Raw genomic sequence first — 15411 nt, forward strand, 5'->3', positions numbered from 1 at the left:
AAATCACTACAGACTCAATAGAAATACAGAGGATCATCAACACCTATTTCGAAAACCTCTACTCTCAAAAGTTTGATAACACAGAAGAAATAGACAGATTCTTAGAAGCATATGAAGTACCAAAGCTAGATCAAGAGGATATAAAACTGTTGAATAACCCAATCTCTGCTAATGAACTTGAAAATGTAATTAAGGCCTTACCCACCAAGAAGAGCCCAGGCCCAGATGGATTCACTGCAGAATTCTACAAGAAATATAAAGAAGACCTAATGCCGACACTCCTCAAACTGTTCAATGAAATTGAAAGGGAAGCAATCCTTCCTAAGTCATTCCTGGAAGCAAATATTACTCTAGTACCAAAACCTGAGAAAGACCCAACTATAAAAGAGAACTATAGACCGATCTCCCTAATGAACACAGATGCAAAAATCCTCAATAAAATATTGGCAAATAGGATCCAGCAAATCATCAAGAAGATTATACACCATGACCAAGTGGGATTCATCCCAGGAATGCAAGGATGGTTCAACATACGCAAATCAATAAATGTAATCCACCATATCAATAAAGCCAAAAATAAGAATCACATGATCATTTCTATAGATGCAGAAAAAGCCTTCGATAAGGTCCAACACTTATTCATGATAAGAACTTTACAGAAAATTGGAATAAATGGTCTTTACCTCAATATAATAAAGGCCATTTATGACAAACCAACAGCCAGCATCATACTAAATGGCCAAAAATTGAAAGCCTTTACTTTAAAATCAGGCACAAGACAAGGATGTCCTTTATCACCACTCCTATTTAATATAGTACTGGAAGTACTAGCCAGAGCAATTAGGCAAGAAAGAGAAATAAAAGGGGTAAAGATAGGAAAAGAAGAAGTTAAATTATCATTGTTTGCAGATGACATGATACTCTACATAGAAGACCCCCTAAACTCCATTGAAATACTCTTAGATACAATAAATAAATTCAGTAATGTGGCTGGATACAAAATCAATACTCAGAAATCAATAGCATTCCTATACACGAACAACAAAATTACAGAGAGGGAAATAAGTGAAACTGGACTATTCACATTAGCAAGCAAAAAAATGAAATATTTAGGAATTACTCTTACGAAAGAAGTGAAAGACTTATACAGTGAAAATTATAATACACTGAAAAAGGAAATTGAAGATGATCTCAGAAAATGGAAAGACATCCCTTGCTCATGGATAGGAAGAACAAACATTGTGAAAATGGCCATTCTCCCAAAACTGTTATACAGATTCAATGCAATCCCAATAGAAATACCATCAACATACCTTATAGATCTAGAGAAATCACTCCTAAATTTCATCTGGAACCAGAAGAGACCTAGAATCGCAAAGGCAATTCTAAGCAGCAAAGACAAAGCAGGAGGCATCACAATCCCTGACTTGAAGTTATACTACAAAGCAACAGTAGTAAAATCAACATGGTATTGGAATCAAAACAGAGCCGAAGATCAGTGGAATAGATTAGAAGATACAACCACAACTATGAACACACTCAACCACCTTATCTTTGATAAAGGAGCCAAGCAGGTTCACTGGAAGAACGACAGTCTCTTTAATAAATGGTGCTGGAAAAACTGGCTCTCCATTTGCTGAAAACTAAAGCTAGACCCATGTCTATCACCATGTACTAAATTAAAATCTAAATGGGTCAAAGATCTGAATATTAAAACAGAAACACTAAATCTATTGGAAGACAAATTAGGCAGAAACCTTGGAGATATAGGAGTAGGTAAAGAATTCATGAACAGGACTCAAACCGCACGGGAAATACTTCCCAGAATCAATAACTGGGACCACTTCTTATTAAAAAGTTTCTGCATGTCAAAAGAAATCTCCAGCATAGTGAAAAGAAAACCCACAAACTGGGAAAAGATTTTAGTGAACTCTCTCTCAGACAAGGGCCTCTTGTCTAAAACATATAAAGAATTAAAGAAACTCAGACCTCCAAAATTCAAAGATCCAATCCAAAAATGGGCATCTGAGATGAATACGCAATTCTCAGATGAAGAAATGCAAATGGCAAATAAATACATGAAAAAATGCTCATCATCATTGGTCATTAGAGAAATGCAAATTAAAACCACACTGAGATACCATCTCACTCCTGAAAGAATGGCCAGGATCAAGAAAACCGACAACAAATGCTGGAGAGGCTGTGGGGAAAAAGGAACTCTCCTGCACTGCTGGTGGGAGTGTAGACTGGTACAGCCTTTGTGGAGATCTGTCTGGAGATTTCTCAAAAAGTTGGGACTGGAAATCCCATTTATTCCAGCTATTCCACTTCTAGGCATATTCCCAGAAGAACTGAAAGCATCATACCACAGTGATATATGTGCACCTATGTTTATAGCAGCACAATTTTTAATCGCCAGATCTTGGAAACAACCCAAGTGTCCATCAACTGAGGAATGGATAAAAAAGTTGTGGTATTTCTATACAATGGAGTATTATTCAGCTATAAAGAAGGATCACATTGAGATATTTATCAATAAATGGGCGCAGCTTGAGACCATACTCATAAGTGAAATAAATCAATCTCGCATGTGTGAATACCGAATAGTTTCCCTAATGTAAGTAATGATTCAAATATATAAAAATATGTGGTAATCATGATTCCCCATTAGGTGGCCTTGGAGCCTTATAAAGTTTTCACTCATTAATTAGAAAGGCTTTATTCTGGGCTTCTTGATATGAAAATATTTGAAGCTAGAGTATATGAAGTTTTATCCAAATATTTCAAGGAAAAAGACACTATGGTAACTACTATTAAGTCAGGTTATATGGTGGTGAAGTACTAGGTTGTTGAAACAGTCATGCTGTGACCTCTATTGTTATATTGTTATGTCCTGTTTTATCTCAATCTCCCCCTTATTGTTTTAAAAAAATTATTTAGTCATTTCTTATGTTTGTCTTAATTAAAGAAAAAATTCAAAAAATTAGGATATATAAATAGTAACTCTTTTTGATTTCCTATTAACTTGTTTTGAAGTCCTGTAGTACTCCCACGATCTTGTTTTGACTGATTAGACTCTGTTCCATTCTATATGGTAGTATCAAGTTTGAAGACATAGGCAACTACTTTGAAGACAATAAGATTCACTAAGATACCCATTCTGGTTTGACTATTGTCTTCTTTGGAAGTCCTGTAATGTTTACAATGCCTAAGTTTTATTGGTCTTGTTCTCTACTGTTTTGTCCAACTTTATAATATCTAATGAGATAGACAATTCTTTTTAAGGAAACAAGGGACAACGTTGATAACCATTGTTGATAAACTTGTACTCTGTTCTACACCATGTGCTATGTCTATCCTTGGTATTGACTGACAGCTTTGTTTTGCCATACTTTACTGTATTCTCCCCCCCCCAAAAAAAAGTAATAAGCCCTAAGGAGTAATAAAATCCAAAATATGTAAATTTTGTTGTAAAAAAGAGAGGGAAAAAAAAAAGAAAAAGTGCTCTAACGGATATAACAGCAAGTGTGTTTAGGGGTGTTAAATAGCTGACTATATCAATGTTTTTGGATCATTGAACATAGCTGTTTGCAGTCTCCCTGTTTGAATGTCCACCTTGTATTCTTTCATACTGTGATTTGAGGAACTATTTTCAAGATGATAATATGTAATCTACTAACAGGTGATTTCTTACTGTTATGTTTTTTGTTTGTTTGTTTGTTTGTTTTGTTTTGTTTTTTTGTAGTTCTGTATTACGTGTACCCTTACACTGCTTTGGTTTGTTTTGTGTTTTTCTCTTTATCCTCTTAAATAAAAAAAAAAAAATAAAAAAATAAAAAGTTTCTGCATGTCAAAAGAAATCTCCAGCATAATGAAAAGAAAACCCACAAACTAGGAAAAGATCTTAGTGAACTCCCCCTCAGACAAAGGACTTTTGTCTAAAACATACAAAGAATTAAAAATACTCAGACCCCAAAATTCAAAGATCCAATCCAAAAAAGGGCATCTGAGATGAATGCGCACTTCTCAGATGAAGAAATACAAATGGCAAATACATATATGAAAAAATGTTCATCATCATTAGTCATTAGGGAAATGCAACTTAAAACTACACTGAGATTCCATCTCACTCCTGAAAGAATGGCCAGGATCAAGAAAACCACCAACAACAAATGCTGGAGAGGCTGTGGGGAAAAAGGAACTCTCCTACACTGTTGGTGGGAGTGCAGACTGGTACAACCTTTGTGGAGGTCAGTCTGGAGATTTCTCAAAAAGCTGGGATGGAAAGTCCCATTTTTTCCAGCTATTCCACTTCTAGGCATATTCCCAGAAGAACTGAAAGCATCATACCACAGTGATATATGTGCACCTATGTTTATAGCAGCACAATTTGTAATCACCAGATCTTGGAAACAACCCAAGTGTCCATCAACTGAGGAATGGATAAAAAAGTTGTGGTATTTCTATACAATGGAGTATTACTCAGCTATAAAGAAGGATCACATTGAAATATTTATCAATAAATGGGTGCAGCCTGAGACCATACTCATAAGTGAAATAAATCAAAGTCACATGTGTGAATATCGAATAGTTTCCCTAATGTAAGTAATGATTCAAATATATAAAAGTATGTGGTAATCATGATTCCCCATTATGTGGCCTTGAAGCCTTATAAAGTTTTCACTTATTAATTGGAATGGCTTTATTCTGGGCTGCTTGATATGGATATATTTGAAGCTATAGTATATGAAGTTATATTCAAATATTTCAAGGAAAAAGACAGACACTATGGTAACTACCAAGTCGGGTTATTTGGTGGTGAAGCACTAGGTTGCTGAAACAGTCATGCTTTGACCTGTATTGTTATGTTGTTATGTCCTCTTTTATCTCAATCTCTCCCTTATTCATTAAAAAATTATTTAGTTATTTTTATGATTTTTAATTAAGGGGAAAAATAAAATAAATTAGCAGGATATATTATAGTAACTTTTTTGATTTCCTATTAACTTTATTTGAAGTCCTGTAATACTCCCACTATCTTGTTTTGACTGATTAGACTTTGTTCCGTTCTGTATAATAGTATCAAGTTTGAGGGCATAGGCAACTACTTTGAAGGCAATAAGATTCACTATGATGCCCATTCTGGTTTGACTATTATCTTCTTTGGAAGTCCTGTAATGTTTACAAGGTTTAGGTTTTATTGGTCTTGTTCTCTACTGTTTTGTTCAACTTTATAATACCTAATGAGATAGACAATTCTTTTTAAGGAAGCAAGAGGCATTATGGTAACCATTGTTGATAACCTTGTACTCTGTTTTACATCATGTGCTATGTCTATCCTTGGTTTTGACTGACAGCTTTGTTTTGCCATATTTGACTTTATTCTCTTCCCAAAAAAGTAATAAGAACTAAGAAGTAATAAAACCCAAAATGTGTAAATTTTGTTGTAAAAAAGAGAGGGAAAAAAGTGCTCTAAAGGATACAACTGCAAGTGTGTTTAGGGGTGTTAAATAGATGATCATATTAATGTTTTTGGTTGGATCATTGAACACAACTGTTTGCAGTCTCACTGTTTGAATGTCCACTTTGTATGTTTTGATACTGTGACTTGAGCAACTATCTCTAAGATGATCATGTGTAATATATTACCTGGTGATGTCTTACTTTTTTTGTAGTTGTGTATTACTTGTACCCTTACACCGCTTTGTTTTGTTTTGTTTCTTCTCTTTTTCCTTTTAAATAAAATTAAAAAATAAAATAAATTTGCAAATTCTAAAATTGTAAAAAATACATTAGACTGTACAGTTATGTAAATAATCCTCTTAAACTATTATGGGTATGAGAAGAGGACCTTAGGAGAGCTAGAAAGCACCATACTCTGTATTTATCACTAAAGAGGCCAGACATAACAAAGAACGATGTGGCAATTAGTTGCCTTCTTTAATAGGCAAGTTTGAAATTCTAAATATAAAAATTATATTCCAGTTAATATAGTTGGGCTACCTCTAAATAAAAGAAAGGAGAGAGGGGCTATTCTTGAAAATAAATAGTGTGCCTTTAAGAAAACATACATATTACAATGACCCAAATAACAATCAAATTCTTCCTTTTACAGGGTTATGAGCCAGATCTTAGTATTACCAAGTTGGCCGAGCAGTATGCCAAAGAGGTATGCTCCTTATATGTAAAGCTATAATTGCCTTTCTCTGTCCCATGAAGTTGTTTAACCAGCACACTTGTTATGCTAGAATGGAACCAAGCTGTCATTGACAAATGATCCATTGGAAGCAGCGCAAGGAGCAAACGTATTAATTACAGACACTTGGATAAGCATGGGACAAGAAGAGGAAAAGAAAATGCGGCTCCAGGCTTTCCAAAATTACCAGATTACAATGAAGGTACAGATTTCTGCCTCTCTGAAGGCTCATTAATTCCATTCATAAAGACTAAAACCATTTAATCACTTTTTTACTTAAGGGAGAGCTGTCCTTTCATTGCTATAAAAGATCTATGATTACTCCAAGGGTTTCTTTCCTCCCCGGGATTACCTGTGTCCTTTTGGCAAGACACTTCTGTGCTGGCCAAAGGAATTTAAAACTCAGGCAGTATAAAGAGAGGCAGTCTTTTCCCTCTGACAGCATTAAACGTATTAGAATGGTTTCTCTGTATAGGTTTTTAGACATTGGGTTACTTCTCGTGCATGCGTGTTCTTCTGATTTCCCCCTACAGCAGACCCTATCACAATGCTACCCCTTGATCAAATTTAGTTTTGCCAGCTTCCTCCAGGGCATTCCCAAAGGACTCTCATTCAAACCGAGGCCTTCTGATAAATCTGCAGCAGATTGCTTCAACCTTAAACAGACATTAAAGTCAGCTGGAGAAGATGTTAACATGTAGCTGGTTGTCCCTTGCTAGAGGTTCTGTCGAAATCTCAATTTCAGTGAGCCCTGAGAATGTGGATCTACTTAGTCCCCAGGAGATGCAGCTTTCCTGCTCATGGGTCACACTTTGAGAATCACTGTTTTGGAAGAAGAAGCTAAAAGTCAGGCACAGATTGGAGTTTTGTCAGCAGAAAAACTAATCTGTTTTGGTGGAAAAAGTGACTAAGAAAGTACAATAAATATTTTATTAATAAAGTAATACATACATACACATTCCTTGCTATTAAATTTCAAATGGAATGAAAGTTTGAAAACCAAAATGTGAAAATGTCTCCCTTACCCCCTTAACCATGACTATTCATGGAAGTAATCACTGTTTAACAATACGATGTGTCTCTTTGCAGACTTCTTCTGTCCACTTACGTATGCTTGCCCATACACACAACTACTGATTTTTCCATAATTCTAGAATTTTAGATGTATTAATCTGACTTTTTCCACTTAATAAATCTTAGATTTCCTTGTCCATTCATATAGACATATTTCATTCTTTTTAGTATCTATGTAAGGCTCCTAAATATGATCATAATATGCCTATGTATAATGTTCCTATAAATTAAAATATTTCCAAAAATTCTAATTGTAAACATTGCTGCAATGAACACCACACATACATTTATGTGTGTAAGTATTACTAGAGAATAAGGCCCTAAAGGAAAAATTGGGAGGTGATGTGTTATATACACTATATATATATATATATATATATATATATATGTATATATGTACCAGGGATCGAACCCAAGATTAGGTGTGTTTGCCAGGCAGGCACTTATGCCACTGAGTTAAAAATCCCTAGCCCTCCTATACATTTTAAAGTACTTTAAAGTACATTTTAAAGGAGATGCTACTAAATTGATTGTCAAAAATAATGAACAATTTATACTCTCATAGCTCACTACTATACACTTTTCTCCACACATTTTCTATTCTTAGTTGGTATTTATATTTTTAACTTTTGTAGATCTAAAGAAAAAATGGCATCTAGTTTTTCTTTTAATTTGCATTCTTCTAGTTGTTAATGAGGTTAAACATCTTTTCATGTTTATTGGCCATTTCCATTTCTTTTTCTATAAATTGCAGTCATATCCTTTGGTCATTTTTTTCTTACCTTTTCATCCTTGAGACCTTTTTATGTAATTATGGTTAGTCTTTTGAAATTGTATGTTGCAAATATTTCATGGAGCTATTTTAAATTATCTATGGTTTACATTATACTTAGCTTAATTCATACTAGAAGATTTTCTCGTACTGGGACTACAGGCTTGAAGAAAAGTCATTTCACTGTCATATGTATAAATGTTACTCCTTTTCCCTGTCATTTTGCTAGTATTTTAGAGATACAGAATGTTCCAAACTTACAGGTAGAGTGGAAAAACAACATAATCTTAGTACAAAGGCAGTAATTTTGATCTAACAAAGAATGAGGAAATGTCATTATGAATCTGTAAGTGAACAAGGGAAATGGATAGGAAAATGCAACTTTTGGGAATTAACTGTTGAAGAAAATTGCATCAAGCCTGAAGTACCTAGTAAATAGTTCTTATAATGCTTCTTAGTGCGCTCAAAAATCGGTTCATTTTCAAGATTGTTTAATTAGTGACAACGTATGCTTCATGTGCTAAAACTATAATTTGGGGATAAGCTCAAAATATAATACTATCACATAAGAGCACCTTTTTAATATATTTGGGCATGATTGATGACTTTTGTTATCAACCACATATTATACAAGTATAGCTGTTTATTGAAATGTCCAGTATCCCACTAGATAGAATATCAGGAAGCTGAGTTAGTGATGTAATGTGGAATGACAATTCCCAAAGAAAAATTTTACTATAGAGTTCCATAAACTGAAAGAATTATATATAATTATACTTGGTGTCTTGAGCTGAAAATTTTACTCTGTCCATTTGGCTTTCTCTTTGCATTGCCTTCTGACTCCAGGCCATATGTCTTTTTTTAAAACAAAATTTATTTAAAAGGAAAAAGAGAAAAAAACAAAACAAAACGAAGCGGTGTAAGGGTACAAGTAATACAGAACTACAAAAAAAAAAAAAAAAAAAAGCAGTAAGAAATCACCAGTTAATAGATTACACATTATCATCTTAGAGATAGTTGCTCAAGTCACAGTATCAAAGCATACAAAGTGGACATGTCTTTTTGAATACTGAAGGAGACTAAATGACTGCTGCACCCAGTAATGAAAACGTGCTCTTGTTTCCCATCTCTTTAGACTGCTAAAGTTGCTGCCTCTGACTGGACGTTTTTACACTGCTTGCCCCGAAAAGCAGAAGAAGTGGATGATGAAGTGTTTTATTCTCCACGATCTCTAGTGTTCCCAGAGGCAGAAAACAGAAAGTGGACAATCATGGTAAGCAAGAAATAGAGAATAGAAGGATAAGGAATTCTCTGTGTGGTTCCAACTTGGTCATTTGCAAAATAATAACCAACCAAGATTATTCAACTAGAAAACTCACTCATGTAGCACCTGATTTTATCCAGGAAATTCACAATAGATCATTATTGTTCATTAGCATTTATAGTATTTTAAAGCAGTAGAACTGATCCCCCTCAAAATAAACCCACTTTAATAAAAATTCTTACTCCCATTGATCAGCTTGAACTACAGCCATCCTTGTTTACCAAGCATTATGAGGCATATTATTTTATTTAGAATATCTTTGTGTTATTAGAAGCCCCTGCTTACTGATTTCAGTTCCTTTTAGTAGCCACACACTGAGTATCTACTCTGCACCTGGCCCTCTTCCAAGCACTGGAGATTTTTTTAAAAAGAAAAAGAAATATCCAAGAACGGCAGCACGTTCCTATAATCCCAGTACTCTGGGAAGATGATGCAAAGGATAAGTTTGAGTCCACTATAAGCTTTGTCTCAAAATAAAAATTAATTAATTGGTTAATTTAAAAGGATTGTGAATATAGCTCAACGCTTCCCAAATAGGCTGTATAATTCATAGTTACATAACATTTTTAAGTAGGATGACACCTTAGAGATCATCTAGACTACAGTCCTATCTCTTAAGTAATGAAAGTATTTTTAGACTGCTTATTTAGAATTACCTTTAGGCTCCCTCAGCACTGCTGTGATATATTTTTGGAGGATACTCTATGGGGACAATACTTACTTATTGTCCTAGAACAATAAACTACCTTATCCAATATAGCAGTAGCCTCTAGGCACATATGGATATCTAAGTTTAAATTAAAACTTAATAAAGTTGAAAATTCAGTTCCTCAGTCATACTAACTGCAATACCCATATTAGGTCCTCAATACTCACTGTGGCTAGTGGCTACCTTATTGGACACCAAGACAGAACATTTTTCTCATTGCAGAAAGTTCTATTGGACAACTGTACTCTAGGGAGTGATTTTTATGTACATAATTTCACTTAAAATCAGGAAGAAGAAGAAAGAAAAGACACAATTTGTCCTCTGGTTCTGAGATGCCTAAAGTGACTGATTGGAGGTATATAAATAAGGGAAAGTGAAAACCTTGTTTCTAAAGTGTACAAAAACTTTAAATCAAAAGTAAATGTACTCTCTCACATGTGATTTCCAGCAGCACTGTTCAGAACATTCTAGCAATCATTTTTTTTTTGTCTTTTTCATTTTTACCGGTACTGGGGATCGAACTCACGACTGCCTGCTTGCAAGGCAGGCACTTATGCTGCTGAGCGAAATCCCCAGCCCTAGCAATCATATTTTTGATGTAGTACTTGGTCCTTTGGATTTCTGTTTAAAAACAGAAACAAAACCATGCTTTCCTCCCCACAAAGCTTGCTTTTGTAATTTTTCAATGATTAATAAGGAAGTAGGACTCCCAAAAAGAACGTAGATTTTTTTCTTCTGCTTACACATTTTAGTGTAAAGCTGAAATAACCTATTTTTCTGAAAAAAAAAAATCCCAGAAACTTTTTTCAAAGCACTGCTACTTGGATTGTTTGTGAATAAATAATACCATTGCAAATGTAATTCATACTACATTATTTATAGTCCTTTACTGCTCTCTAAGCTAGGTTAAGATAGAGTAATAATAAATAATAATTTTAGTATAAGTACATCCCATGCAATATCTACAACATAGTTACAGTGAGAAAACATTCTGTTGTTTACCTGACATTCTTATTTAGCTGTCACATTTTTAATTAAATCTGATTCCTACCTCAAGCTGACTTTCTAAGTTTTTTTTTTAATTCCAAATAAGACTGGCATGTCCAGTGAGTACAAAGAAAAAGCAAAACCCAAGGTGTGGTCTTGCCAACCCACAGAAGAAGCTTAAAATGTTTTTATGTAGTAGATGTTCTTATCCCAGAATTTGTCCTTCCTAGTTCCTTCTTGTCGCTGAGATCTCACCTTAAATGTCACTCATTTAACAAGGTCTTCCCAAGCTGCCCATTGTCAAGTGATTCTCTAGCTTCCTTTATCCCTTGTAATTCTTTATTCTTCTAAATTTACTACCTGTAATTTTTATGTCGTTTTCTATCATCTGTTCCCCCACTAAAATGAAAATTAAAAAAAAAACTTCATTAGAACAGTGATCTAGTCTGTAGCGTTCTGTGTTATATCAAGGAGAGTATCCAGAGCATCTCATAAATGTCATAAAATTCAATATATTTTTGTAGCACACAAACAACATAAGATATTGGTTTAGAACACAGGATTTGGAAATCAAGTTAAAATTCTGGCTGGCTCTTTGATGTTGGCCAAGTTTCCTAATTTCACTAAATTTATTTGTAATTGGGGATAAAATAGGAACAACTTCATAAAACTGGGAGGATTTGATGAGGTAAAAGTCATCTGAGCCTAGTGATCAGGCAGCAGGGGCAGACAGGGAAGATTTACATCTTACCATCACCACTCAGGAAAATTCCTACATCTCATTTTCTTTATCTGTATTTTATTTCCTTACTAGTTTACACATTAGGCAATGGTAATAAAGGTATGTACGGTGCACATAAAGCACACAGCACAGGCCTGGCATATTATAACTATTTCATGAAAACTTTCTATGAATATCTGTAAAATACGAGATTTATCCTTCTTACACAGCCTAAATACACCTGTACACACCATGGTTGATATATAAGAGCAAGTATTTGATAGGTAATGAAACTACTTCTTAAGGGTGAAGTCCAAGAAATTGGTTTCCAACCAATTTATGTACTATCTGATGTTTCAAGGATGAATTTCTTCATCTCTACATGAAAATGACAGAGCAACCTTAGAAGATTATAGCATTAAATGAGATAATACATGAACATCACTCTCTATCTCACCTAAGTACTTAGCACAATGCCTGGCAAGTAATTCTTGACTAACATGATGAGGCATCTGCTACCTCATAAATTCTCAATATATGTTCACCATTTTCATTAGTGGCATTATTACTATTGTCACTACTATTGAGGTTGGGAAGAGTAAAAAGCAAAGTTACTATTTGTGACTGACAGTTCAATGGGAAGTTATACCATTGGCTCTAAAGTTGATGCTCTTTCAAGAAGGCAAATATTCAGCTAGCAGACATTCATTTGTCCTAATGGTTTATGTTTATTACTTTACATCTGGTTTATTCTGAACTTCTCCAGGTTGCAAGTGACCAAACCACTGTGTAAACATGAAGAACTGGGATAGGAATGATTACATTTCTATAAAAGCAGCCAACATCTGAGTTTTAGCTTATGAGTTGAAAGTCAAATTATGGCAATCACTGTGACATCACATTTCGTCTCTCTAACCCACTAGATCTGCAGTGAAGCCTAAGCCCTGTACTTGTGCATTTTTGGATTTGCCTGATCCCTCAAGTCTTTCCCTCGTCCAAATAAAAATAAACATCAGTTCAGAGCTGTTCCTTTATAATTTCCTTGGGAAAACATATTTTAACTGGAGGGCTACAAAAACTGAGACCTAGCTCCTCTTCCTTAGTTTCCAAAGCAGACTGTTACTAATGCTTATCCTTTTCTTTTATTCTCTCTCTCTCTCTTTTTTTTTTTTTTTTTTTTTTTTTTTTTTTTTTTTTTTTTTGTTGCTGTTGTGTCATTCCAGGCTGTCATGGTGTCCCTGCTGACAGATTACTCACCTAAGCTCCAGAAGCCAAAGTTTTGATGCTATGATATTTTCCAAAAGGAAAACAGTATTCTTCAGCAACAAAATGAGTCAGTTTATGGAGGAGGGAGAAGAAAATCTAGGCAGAAACACATCCCTAATGCATGGTGTGGGTGAAATGTATGATAATGCTTTGTCACTGTGAGATTTTCCTGAAGTCCTTAATTTAAGTTCTAAGGAGGTGTAATACAGTGCTTGACTTGGTTTAAATTCTCTCTGTCTCTATCTCTGTCTCTCTGTCTCTCTCTCTCTCTCTCTGTCTGTCTGTCTCTCTCTCTGTCTCTCTCTGTCTCTCTGTATCTCTCTCTCTGTACCTCTCTCTCTCTCTGTCTGTCTCTGTATCTCTCTGTCTCTCTGTATCTCTCTCTCTCTCTCTCTCTCTCTCTCTCTGTCTCTCTCTCTCTCTTACATTCACAATCTGTTAGTTACATTAGGGTATCATGTTAATTTTCATATATTTTTGCTTCAACCAAACAGAAACTGCTGTGTTCATCATGCATAATATGTGAGTCATTAATTTTAATCTGCAGTTATTACCTTAAAAGTGATCTCCTATACTGATTCATAAGTAAACACCAGTCTGTCAGATCTGTGCTCTATGTTCATGTCCCCCACTACAAATGAGGAAGCTGAACGTTATATTTTACAAATGTGGTACAGTTCGCAGGCCAATGAGGAAGTGTTAGCAAACAGCTATTGCTGGCGCCCAAATAGGAGTGGTTTTTCTATCATTTGTGAGAAAATAAGGAGTCCTTCAAGTGCGTGCATATCTTCTGTGTAATGAAGATTTAATGGTGCACAACCAACAAAGTCTTTGCTTGCATATGTACCATGGACACCTAGCCAGGGAAGTAAGATCTGTTTAGAAAATAACATTTCCTTAGGTTCAATTTCTCAAGAGGTGCAACTTAATTTTTTCACATCTGTTCTTATCATACATTTACTCTTACCACACACTGGGTATTTCCATAAATCTTCTACTTGCCAAATTGTCTGTCTTTTTCGGCTAGTTTTTCTTTCAGATAATTAACATTCATAGTTTCTAATTTTTACAGTGCAATTAAAACTAGATTCATCTTTTGTGTGACCAAGTTTTTACTGTTGAATTATGATATAATTTAAAATGGTTAAGTTGGAACCATTAAAAATAACACTTTACAGACAATGAAATAATGCCATTTCCTTCAAATTCTACCTCTACTAATAGAATATTTCCTCCTGATTGATTGATATTTTCCTGAAAACAACTATGACTTAAGTAGGTAAGAAAGAGATTAATTACAAATTAGATTTGCAATAAAGATGCAATAAAATGTATTCTGTTGGGAGGGGACTCATGACATTACAGAAAAGATCAATTTTTCCAATAAATGTTCAAGGTGACTTTCACATCTGTGGTAATTTATTGGAAGCACTTAAGAAACAGAGTGGAGTTCAGTGAAATATCTTCGTTCAGTAGAGATTGTAGAAATGATTTAACCAGAAGGTTCCATGTGAATTATAGATACTTGTGTTCAAATTGCCTACATAGAAAGAACCAAATGATGCCACATGATTATGAGCTCTCATTTTCCCACTTGTTCTTTGAGCCAAAGAAATGGTATATACTTCTTCCTTTAACCAGAAAGAACTTGTAATCATTTCCAAATTGTAGTCATTTCTTCCTCAAAAAGCCCCAAAGCTTACTTTTAATGTAAATAAAATTTAACATCTTTCTCAAATCAAACTAGTGAGAATTTATTTGCTTTTAAAACATTTCCTCTTAAGAAGATGTTATTTGTCTGAATAAGAAAAAAATAACAGAGTAACATTAGGCTTTGATTATTGCAAAGCTATTTTTATCATGTCTTTCTTTTTACACTGTCTTCACTCATTCTTTTTTAATGGAACTACGACAATCCTGAGATTAACAAAAACTAGTGATGACTTGTGTCCTTGGTATATGTGTGAAATTCTATCCATTTAATTAATATGACTAGCCCAAGAATTGCTTTTTTCCCTGCTTTCTCCTTTGTAACATTGGAAATGGAAACCACAGGAGATTACACTGTAATGACTTCAATATTAGGAAAGACTCTTTATTGGTTTTTATTTTTTGATGATTAATTTCCAGGTACTTGAGAAAAACAATTCAGTGTCAGAAATTTCTAATGTATATTGTGCTAATGATTTGGCTGTTGTAAAATTGCTGGGTAGGAAAACTGGCACAAAGGATCAGAGTGACAGTACCAGGGTAGTCTTCCTCTGCAAGTAACCCTAGAACATTAATTGAAATGCCAAGGGCCCATTGGTCCACTGCCAAAGTTGTAGGACAAGTCTTCCCATATAATAAAAATCAGTAAAGA

The 15411-nt window shown here is 34.4% G+C and overlaps 1 protein-coding gene across 1 annotated transcript in view; it reads left to right on the top strand.

Moving 5' to 3' along the window:
* The window catches only part of Otc (ornithine transcarbamylase), a 74674-nt gene extending 59882 nt beyond the window's left edge, over nt 1–14792 (top strand). The window contains exons 7-10 of the mRNA XM_003469339.5: nt 6116–6169; nt 6249–6398; nt 9178–9315; nt 13007–14792. Coding sequence (XP_003469387.2) covers nt 6116–6169; nt 6249–6398; nt 9178–9315; nt 13007–13066 — 402 coding nt within the window. The 3' untranslated portion in view covers nt 13067–14792. The remainder of the gene's footprint in view (nt 1–6115; nt 6170–6248; nt 6399–9177; nt 9316–13006) is intronic.
* Nucleotides 14793–15411: the final 619 nt, after the last annotated feature.

Source organism: Cavia porcellus, unplaced genomic scaffold (assembly GCF_034190915.1).
Source record: "Cavia porcellus strain 051 isolate PalLab524CR breed Dunkin Hartley unplaced genomic scaffold, mCavPor4.1 scaffold_3, whole genome shotgun sequence".
NCBI lineage: Eukaryota > Metazoa > Chordata > Mammalia > Rodentia > Caviidae > Cavia > Cavia porcellus.